At 34.2% G+C, this 11,312-nt stretch overlaps 1 protein-coding gene across 3 annotated transcripts in view; it reads right to left on the bottom strand.

The window, feature by feature from the left end:
- The window catches only part of LOC142342648 (uncharacterized), a 100,562-nt gene extending 96,923 nt beyond the window's left edge, over window positions 1-3,639 (bottom strand). For 2 of the 3 annotated variants that reach the window (XM_075394096.1, XM_075394105.1), the window contains exon 1: window positions 3,504-3,639. In XM_075394096.1, the coding sequence (XP_075250211.1) occupies window positions 3,504-3,633 (130 nt within the window). In that variant the 5' untranslated portion in view covers window positions 3,634-3,639. The remainder of the gene's footprint in view (window positions 1-3,503) is intronic. The other variant, XM_075394115.1, reaches the window with a different exon arrangement.
- Between the last annotated feature and the right edge of the window lie 7,673 nt (window positions 3,640-11,312).

The following is an 11,312-nucleotide window of genomic DNA, read 5'->3' as shown; positions in this document are numbered from 1 at the left end:
AAGTGCGAACGACAGGCGGACATTGCTCTCGACCGACAGCTTCAAAATTTTTAGGGTTCAAAAACTTACCTGATAGGGGTTCTAACCAGCAACCTCCAGGATAGCAGTCAGACATCTTTATCAAAAAGCTACAACCGCGTTGTTATTCAACTGTAAGAACCCTCTTATATTGGCCACAAACTTCATTTCAGAATGACAGCAATTGCAATCACTGAAAATGAAGGAGAGAACCTTGAAAACGTCATTCGAAAAGTCACAAGAAAAGCGCAAAAATGATCAAGCAAAAATTTTGCTTAAAAAGAGCCACCCGTTTAGAATAATTTCCTCAAACTTCGTTCGAGAACAATTAAATATCACTTTGTAGCCCTTAAAGGCTACTTTTTTAATTTTAAAAATCTCAAAATTTTATCGCATGTTGAGAAAGGGGAGCAACTTAAAAATTGAACCGCAAAGGGGAAAAAATTTGGTGGGAGGGGTACTGAATTAACATAAATAATTTCTAAAACTGTTAATATACTAAATTATTCAAAAGCCTGTAATAATAATTTAACGTTCAGATAGGATTTATTGACAATCCGAGTATTTTTGAGGTTTGTCAGCTATTTTGCAAACTTTTTTCAGCTATTTTTGGTTATTTCGTGTTTTTGTCGCATTTCATTGGATAGTGAATTGATAGTTTCGATGTAACCATGTCCCAAAAACATGGAAACGGTAAAAACCCAAAGAGACTTAACAATTAACAAATTTACAAATCACAATAAGAATTTTTTTAGTTTCTTCCTGTTTTCATTTGAAGTCTATTAATTGAAAAATTAATTGAAAATTGAAGGTATTATTTGTAAATTGCGGTACTTCATATGTATTTTCTTTAACCAATTTGCTTGAAACTGAATCCAATCAACAACTGGGATACTCCTGATGTACAAAAAAGAAGCAATTTCTCTAGGGAGCAAGACAAAACGAAACTGAAATACTTCGTTCAGTTTTGTGCCGAACTCGCTGGCTTCCTGAACCCACAATTTCGCGTACAAATTAGAGAACTTTTTGTATTCGTGTCCAACGGAGGTATTATTGTCACAGAGTTGAACAAAACTGGGTGGCTTGAGTGTGGAACAACAAAAACACTTCTTGCGAGCATAAACGCTCCTTTTACTATTTTCTGTTGATATACTTGATGATTATTCAATAAAACTCAAAGAGATTGAATTTTTCAAAAGTATTTTGATTTACTCTCGCGATGGGTTACAATCGACTGCTAAATCTGTATAAATGAAGATGTGAAACAGCCGCTGGTTCTTTTTGCCTTTATTGAGGAACAAACGAGTCAAATAAGGAACTCTTTGGAAATATCAATCTTATTTCAAATAATGTAAAATTTTTTAGTGAATCAGAAATAAGTTTTCCTTTTTTTGCTGTAAAATACTTTCTAGAAAAATGCCCTCAAGGTAATTTAGGGTTTTGTTTGACGAAGCAAATATTGGCTCCATTCGACCAATCTGGAAATTTTGAAAACAGCAGAAAAAAATAGGTTGAAAAACAAAGAAAAAGTTATGTTTTTTAACACTGCTTCCTTCTCATCTCATTCCTGCTTGACTTTTGAACTGAAAATATCTTTAAATGTTCCAAAAGTCATTGAAAGATGAAATCAGCATACACTAGAATCAAGGTTAATCCCTTGAGTTAATTGATATACAAAAGTTGTCAGTTTTTCATCGTGAAAAACACATTTAAAAAATACTTTTTTATTTGTAACGTAAACTTTAAGAACATCTTTTCTGGTTCGTTTTAAATTGTAAGATTCAAAACTTGCGGATATAGGTTGAATTAATACAAAAAACACCTTGCCCAAAGTCCACAATATTCACATACGGAACTTCATTCCAATTTTGCAATTCATTTACGTATAACTTTCAATTGGAGCTAAGTTTGAGCTTAAAAAATTAGTGAAGATCATTTATCGTTGCAAAAAATTTGACAACTTAATTGTTTTTTCTTCTGTTAAAACTACTAAAAGGAGGGTTCTGAAAAATTCCATGTTTGAAAAATGAAAAGGTCGTACTCAAAGTTGAAATAGAAAACGAAACTTCTAAATCAGAATAAAAGAAAATTTTTGTCAAACTCGAGAACTATGTTGGAACCTTCTGTGCCGCACAGGGAGTCGTCTTTTTAGATTTGCAAAATTTCGAAAAAGCAGTCTAAAAACATAACCGACTTTTGTTGAACTGCTCTCAGACGACTGGCTTTGTCAGTATGATGGGGTTCGTAGAGCGCAGGGAAAAATCATCAGACGATAAGTCGGTAGTACGACAAACCGCATTCAAAAAGACCAACAAAAATACAATTGCTACAAACTTCGTTTCAGAGGAATTAAACAGCTCACAGATAAAAAAGACAAATAAAAAATGAAGTAATCCGCTAATCTTAAGTCTGGTGTGTATATGAACATTTAAGAAAGCCTCACTATTCTCATAGACTTCAATCAAACATAAATCCACCATAGTTAACACAAATTACTATAATTGGATTTGTTTGGAACTGCCTCCTCCATTTTATAGAAAAGGGCAGCTTGATCAGCATGTGAAGCAGTTCTGCGAGATTATAAAAATATGATAAAACAAAAAAAATCTCTGTAATATGATAAAATGTCAGGTTTTTCAACTCGCTAAACTACTAAACACGTTGATATCAAAATACAATATAAAGAAATAAATGTAACCAAATTTATGCCTCCTTATCAGTTTCGGTAAGCCATATAATTAGAGGCTATTAAAGTTCAGAGCTTCTACGGTTGCTATTAACCAGAAGTCAATCCAGTACGAAGAATAGCATAAGTAGAGAAGCAATGGGACAATAAAATATTTGGCGCAAACTTTGCATGAGATTATTTTGAAGCATCACCGATTACTACGCAAAAGCACACAGCTAATACTATTGAGAAAAAGCACGCAAATCCATTATACCCGGCTTCAGATGTAAAATCAGATCGAAAAAATCCAACATAACAAGACACTGAGTGGAATTTTGCCTGAAATGAACTCTCCGGCATTACCTTTAATAGAAATCACGACACATTTCTTAACCACAATTAGTTTCAAAGTTTTCGAGTTTTTTGTGCCTCTCACCTACACGACTATCGTAGCTAATGATTGGAAATCTGCTGGTGAGATATTTTTTCTGACAGCGAATAGTTTTACATGAATAAAAAACAAATTATCAATTGAAATTTCTAAGAAGGCAGAACATTAGAAACACTGAATTCTCATTATTTGAATTTGATTTGGGAACTTTAAAACTTCCCTTGGATATTCCCTAAATCTTGTGTTATTATTATATAAATGGATATGTTCCATTGTTAAACGTGCTATAATACACGGCAACTATGCAGGGGTCACAGACGGAATACATCCCAAAAAAATAATTGACAAAAATATCACATTAATTGATGATGATACACTTTAACACATTGTAAATCAAAAGTGCTAATACGCTATCAGACTGCTCACCATCCTGAACAGTTTCGAAACGTGGTGAAATTTGCTCGCCTCTTCTGGCTGCCGGGGGAACATACCGCGCTTGTTCCGGTCTTTTTGCGGCAACCCCAGAAGACATTTCTACAGCCTGAAATAAATTCATTCATTTTACTCGAATCACGCATCAACATTATAACGCTGTATTAAAACATAACTATTTTGAAGGTTGAAAATAATTATCGATAGAGAGAGATTATGCCTTAGTGGAAAATCACAAGAATTCGCACAAATCACTTCAAGGCTCAGTAGAGTTTCGGAACAGGGTTGCTATTGCCAGTATTATCCAGCAACAGTAAATATTTGTTAGAAAAGCAATTCCAGTAAAATTGTTGGAAAAGTTTTATCAATTTCCTCAAGATTAATATAACTACATTTTCTGTTTATATTGATTAGTTTACTGGGTCTTACCCCCAATTTTTTATCTGCCTTTTTTGTTTGCAATTTTTCAGTTGCTATGAGCTAATTTCAACGTCTGTTACTGCATTCGGTGGTCTAAATGGCAGACGGATATCTTTTCCTTTAAGCAGGTCTACAATCACCACTAGGCCGTGTAATTCCAAATAAAATGATTAGGGTAGTAGTTTTAGTTTCGTTAAGTCTTTCCATTTAGGAGATTATCCTGCTGTCTAATATCCAGAGTTGGTTTGCGTGAGCTCAATTTCAGTGCTTTCTGTTCTGACAAACAATGCCTGAGAGCCCTATCTAAATACTCGGATAAGCTGCGAGAAAAAGGAAGCGTTAATTAAAATTAATTTGATTTAAAACTAATGTTTTTGAACATTGCGTTCATCGTGAGCTTTACAAAAGATTGATTCACTATCGGATAAAATAGTTTACAAAGTGTATAAAATGGTTTATAACTCAGAAATGAATGGTACTCAGATGACGGTAATAAGGCCGATAGCCTTGAACGATTACGGCTTGTGCTATGCTAGATAAGCTCAATGAAAATGGCAGTTCATTTGGTTATAATGTGATCGCCGTCATCACCTTGTGATCAAAACGGAGTTTATTCAGAAGGCGATTTTTTTCTGGATTAGATGTTGATGTTATCGAAGGTCATCGTGTTCTGATTCGTTATTGGTTCGGATAAAATTGATTCTCCAACAATTTTATGAAAGAAAAGTCAACGAACTACTCTAACATGCTTAAGAAACTCGCCCAACATAGTAAGGTGTGACGTCAGAATATGTACAAATCATTTACACACGCACTGCAACAGTAATTGACTTTTATTGCTGGAACTACCCCAAACTCGCACATTCAGCTGAGAAAAGCCGAAAAAAATTGCGGTTTTATCTTATCCCTTCAATGTTGAACCATCTCTCCTACATTGAAAAATTTCTCGCGTTTTTTCTCTTCCGGTTAAAGACAGGCAGTTTTCTATGCATTCTTCCGTCTGAAGACAGGACAAAGAAAGATGTATTCTGATTTGTTAGCTGTTACAGAATGATGACCCTGTAGTTGCAGAATTTGATCAGGAAAAAAACAATCCGAAAACAGGAACGATTAGGAACAGGCTCGAGCCAAGGCGTTTGCGATCAAAGATCAAACCAATAAAAAAAATGCATTTCCTATAGATTTGAATATAGAAAAAGGAGCATTATGCTGCCTAAACGCACTTCCTTTGAAAATATATCATTTTGATTTACCCAGAAGAGAGTATAGAGATGGAAGTGCCAATAGATAAGAATGGCAACCTGTGAAACTGCCACCAACATGCAAATGTGAACAAACTTTCAAATTAACGCATTTTGTTCATTGTCGAAAACGTGGCTTTACGCAATTTTAACACACTGACATCCGTAATTCCAGTGTGAACTTGTTGATTAAGCCTCGGATAATGGCGAAGTGGAGCCTTGACTTCAGACTTTGCAAGATGAAACCTTCGCAAATAGAAATTCCACATTTGATGACGACGCTCGACAAGATAACAGAGCTGATAGCTTCATTGATTCCATTCCAGCAGAACTTTCTTTGATATAAAAAATTCTTTAATCCGAATGCTTAGAGTTGCACGAGAAGCATACTGGATTTCTACAAATATCACGATTTCATCAAGAAGCTGAAACAGGAGCAAATGATAATCGAAGTCGAGAAAGGCCACTTCTGTCCATTAATCTTCTTTTTTGCAGAAGTGCAGCCATGAAAAAATTGTGTTTCAGGATCAGCGATAAGAAGGAAAACTCATAATCGGACGTAATCAATAACATAAAGACAAAAACGTTATTTTTTCGTAGCTCCATTCTCTGCCTCCATGGCGCACACTCCATACCTCGGAGCCCTACAGCAAAAGCATCAATATAAAGCTTTATAGAGGGGGTGAGCTGTCGTTTCAAAACATTGCATTTTTTTCAACTTGATTTAAAATCAGTACACATTGTATTTGATTGCTATTAATCATACCTATTTCGATTATAACTCAGATGCCTGATTTTTAATAAAATTTGCATCCGTTTTATTAGTTTTTGACAACTGTCCGTACTTATTATTATACATAGGAGTTGATTGCTCTCCACAAGTTGACCAATTACCCTAAAAGTGGAGGGGCTTTCTTTTAATTGAACTCCATCTACTCCTAGAAAAAGATTTAAAATGACAAAAAGTTTTAGAATTATTTACAGTTAGCTTCACATTTAACTTTTTTTTCATTCAATGCACCCTAAATTTATCACTCTTCGTCCGGAGTTTTTCAAATTCCCGAGTATTCTGTTTTCATTTTCCTACAAACACTCGTTACCCTCAGTATTAATCTGTGTTATCCTTCAGATGATGTGCTTGATGAAATTTTGAATTGATATGTACCAGAATGAATTTTAATTTTTTCAAATCAATATTTGTGTTCGAACTAAAATTTCATGAGAAATCCAGCCTCGGTAACCATCGCGCGTATTTAATTGCGATTTTATCTTTTTGATGTAGATTGCCTCAATTTTCATCAATTTTTGAAGACCTCAACATGCATTGATTATCTTCTAATCAAAATCTGGCGCTTTATTACAACATTCAGTGAAGTTGAGGTGTTGCCGCACCCGCGAGACTGTCTTTTGATAGTCTGAAACACTAAACACTAGTTGTAACAGATTGGCTCGTTTTGCCAACAAAGATAGAAATGCACCCATTACATGCAAACTTTTTCATGAATTGCTTGTCGGGGAAGAGATTTGACTAACACACAGTTTTTAGCCCATTAGCTGAATTTAAGGAAATTTTTTCACTGTTTTAAACAAAAAAAACTTTTATGCACATTTATGTTCGAATTCGTGTTGAGTTGCTGCTCCCTCTCGGGATGTCGTTCTGTCAACTTCTTTTGTACTTTTTTGTTCAACCTCTCATTAACGAAAGCGGATGACCACTCAATTTGATACTATATTTTTGTCCAGATCTGTACGATTTTAATATGAGATCCATCAGAAGATTTCAAATCACATTAAAAATCTGTTGTATTGTCTCTTGGATCTTGTTTTTGCAATGTTGTAACGCTACAAATAAGTACCGCTACTAATGTTGTGCAGAGCTACGAAATCTCAAAAGTTCGCCAGCAGTATTTGACTTTTGATACCGTTGAGAGCTAGTTTTTCTGTCGCAGTTCACGTTTATGTTCAGATCTAAGATTTCTAGATTCGCAATCCCGTTGGTTATATAAAGAATGAATTGTTAAGTTTTTTGAAATGAAATAGCTCATTATATGATTTTTTAAAGGATTCCCGTTAACAGTGCACGCTATGTCATCCACACACCTCTTAAGCAATAATTTTGTGTGTCTTGTGGTGTACCTTCTTCTGCAGAGAAGGAACAGATCTGCACAGTTTTCTGACCTGCACTTGACTCCCAGAAACTGTCGCTTAAGTTACAATCAAGGCACCTTACCTCCATGTTGGCAGTTTTGTTACTCCCTCCCTCATCTGGATTTGCCAAAGAATTTTCAAAAGATATAATTGAAAAATATGATAGAAGTCTGTTCGACGAAGCGCCGATAGCTACGCCGCCTGCAAATATTCATCGCATTTTATTAAACTAGAATGGAATTTTTGTTCAGATTAGTCTCAAAAAACCTTCATATCCGATATTTTAAGCTCTGGCACCTTGTCACTAGAATTCAGGTCTATAAGAGAAAATTCAGTTGCCTCCCCTAGCGGTAAATTGGTGTACAAGCGTTGAGTATCATGAAATACTTGTTGCTCATCTTGCTCCCGAAATGTAGATCATAAAAAAATTCTAGCACAATTTAAGTTTTTTTCAAAATTTGCGCCTGGTAGTTTCTTTGAAAAACAAAAAAATCTTTGTTTTTCGTCTAAGAATTTATTCCTTTTTTCATTTTTTCCATAGATTATTTGTAGAAAACGAACATTTGACGAAGAATCTTGGTATAGGAATCTGTTAATTTCTTAGCATCCACCACATAACTTTCAATTAGAGAGAAACAAACACTCAGTTGTTTTCTCTTTCAGTCTTAGTCATGTGTGAAAAAAACACACAGCCGAACAAAAGCTTGATTTAATTGTAGTCTAAATGTGGTCAAGTCGTTTTGCAATTCAGTAGAAATTGAAAGATTGAATCAACAAAATGCAGAATTGAAGACCCTTTCATACATTTTTGCGTACCATTCAATTTGCTGACGATTTCGTTTTTCCACCGTCTATGTCGAACTCGATGTTGATTTTGGCAGTTTAAAAATTGCAATGTATTGACATTGTTATCACGGCCATTTAAAACGGCCTGTCTTAATATTTGGACAAGTTTGCTAAATGGTCATAAAATCTCTCTCTTCTATTAATTAAGAATGACGAATCTTTTTATTTCTAATGTTGTACACAATTGATGGTAAAACAATTATTTTCTCATCTGTATCCTTAGAATCACTATAATTTGAAGCCCTCTTTCCCACAACATATTTCTTCTCAGAAGTTCTAACTGATGCATCGTTTGTTCTGAACTTTGCTTTTGGTGATTGAAAACTTTAAATACATCCGAACTAGTCACATCAAAAAATTAAAACAATTCAAATAAAAAACAATTCGATATTTACAGTTTATTGATTCATTCGACGATTTGGCGTAACTTAGGCTTTCTTTAACAGTTACAATGCTTGAGAATGTCACTGAGCCATGATTGTAGTAGATTTACTTCCGGAGCTCTCTGAAGGACAAGGATCGACTGTTCAGGAGCTACAATTACGTTCTGTGCTTCTTATTGGTCTCGTTTTGGCTCTCGTTTTCCACGGTCGTACCAAAACTTCTTTTTTTGAGTACCGATTTTAGGTTGGGCTTTAAAGTAAAAAGTCAATTAAATTTTTGTTCAATTTTGTGAAAATTTGGTATCTAGTCCCGGTTTGACGTCATTATCATGCAAGATTTTTCTGTTCACAATTAGTCCCGAGGTGTGTCAAAACTAATCTATGTCTTCGAAAACTGTGTTGTTCATCGCGTAAAGTTGTCTTTACTATCTTACACAGTTGCTGGTACCACTAGTTAGTGGGATAAAATAACCACCTACGTTGTCGCTGGGTTCCATTGTTTTTTTTGGCGGTTTGTGAGGTTTGTTTTGTTTGAAAAATAGGTACGCTTCCGGGATTTTTGGGCAACGTTTATGAACATTTGGTTTCCAGTCTAAGTTCAACCCCATAATGATGCCAACATCTTTTTTTCACATTTATTCTGGAGAAGTTTTGAGTTTAGAGTAAACTGGCGTTCGCTATGGTTTTGATTAACATGCAGTACATTGCACTACCTCCGTTTTGTTTTATTCAATTTTGCTACACCAATTTTTAACGCTCTTCAGATAGTTTTGCATTTTCTCCAGTCTTGATTTTTCTAATTTGTTGCCATTTCTTTGTCCGAAAGCATTAACTTGTAATTTTTGAGTTGGAGGATCGTTCATATAGATATTGAATAGTAGATAGTAGAGTTTCTAAAAGCGAGCTTAGTGGGACACCATTGTTTACAGGCACAGTGTCAGAGATGCAATCATTTACTTTAATGAATTGCTTTTGTACACTTAGATAGCTCACCATTGTTTTTGGAAAGTTACCTCCAATAAAAAAAATCTCGATTATGTCCCAATTAAGTTACCTCCAATAAATAAATAAATAAATAAATCGATTATGTTTAAAACGATATAGATAGCACTAGCAATTTTTTCAATATCGTGTATCCCATGATATCAGTGCCACATACCTTATTTTTTTCCAATATTTCTGGAATCTCCATTACTTTCTCATTTTTGTTGAAGATTTTGTGCATAAGTTTTAGGTATATCTATTTGAATTTGTTTGTTTTGCTTTACAGATACACACTTCAGAGTAATTTGCCAAGAATTATGCTTTTTTGCTAATTATCATATGTAACGTTGTTTTGGTATTTTTTTACTTAGTGTAGCGACTATATTTGCGATCTGGTCTCAAGCATTTTTGCATGTCGAGAACCTGTTGCTGTCAAAAATTTTATTTTCAGAATCAACTTCAAAATCTTCAAAACTTTACTATCAAGTTCCTTCTTAAGCTGATCTCTTGAAACTTTTCCTCTTTTTCAATTTTAAGTCTGAAAACTTGATTTTTCTTGATATCTTAATTCTAAATGTCGAAACAAGTTTCACTAAGAAATAGGATCTTTTTTTAACCAAGGAGGAAGAATCGCTTTGTGCATAGTGGTTTTAGGAAAATTTGAAGCCTGTTGATTTTTTGTTTTACTAGTTTATCAAAAATTACTGAAACAAGTAGTCAAGACAGAAATGTCAAGTAACTGCCTTATAGGTTTAAGTGGCTGAGGCAATGGAGGTACTCTTTCACTACTATTGAACATCTAAGAAAGTATAACACAAACAGTTGAAGAAATTTGACGGTAAACCAATAATGTATGAAAATAATTTTTTTGCACAATATCGTCACACTGCCATTTGATGCAATGCCATATGATGCAATTCGATTCGTTAAGTTCGATAGTGATTAGCGGATATTACTTTAACTACATTTTAGTACCTGGTCAATTAGAGTATACTATTCCAAAATCTGGCGATGTGGAAAAGTTTGCATGTAATAAAATTTCATTTTCTCTGCCAATCAGAAAAAATTATTCTGAAAGAGAAGTCACGTGTAACCAAAGTGACCAAAAATTACACAGATGAAAAGAACCTCATTTCACTAACAGTCAAATCTGGATCCAAGTCAAAATGGCATTTCAATCAAAAGTGCTTGATTGAATGAAAACACAGATTTGAAGAGATTCTAAACTCATATATTTCTAGCATAAATCTTTGCGACAAAATTCACAAAAAAGGAGAAGCCCAGTATCAAACCTCGTTATTGCTCTGCATCTTCGTTGCCTGTAACAACTTGAATTTTTTATTCTACTCTGAGCTTACATTGTTTTAGTGCGTCATCCAGTAGTCAAACATGTACTCAATTTTTCAGAATGTGCTCTTTCTTTTTTTATCAATTTTGTCTTTAATTGCAGCTGGGAAAATTTCCTGCTTTCTTTCCTTGACACAAAAAATGTTTTTAACAATTTCTATTGGATCTGAAGAAATTGATTGTAAACCATTCAGTTGGTTAATTTAAATCAAATAAAATCACAAATATCATCGGCAACATACTGTGAACTCATCACTGATTGTTTGAATACATAATATTGTCAAAGGGTGAATGTCAGGAAACCAACTATCTCAAACACTTCAATAGCCTTAGTCAATGATCGTACCAGCGATTCATGTGATTCATTGTATATACAGCTGGACTACTCTAAAACATCTAAGAGAGCAAAAAACAAACAGTGCAAGATACTTGAT

The sequence above is a fragment of the Convolutriloba macropyga genome, chromosome 1 (genome assembly GCF_964194025.1).
Source record: "Convolutriloba macropyga chromosome 1, txConMacr16.3, whole genome shotgun sequence".
Classification (NCBI taxonomy): Eukaryota; Metazoa; Xenacoelomorpha; order Acoela; family Convolutidae; genus Convolutriloba; species Convolutriloba macropyga.
The sequence above is the reverse complement of the archived record's forward strand: the minus strand, read 5'-3'. Positions and strand labels throughout refer to the sequence as shown.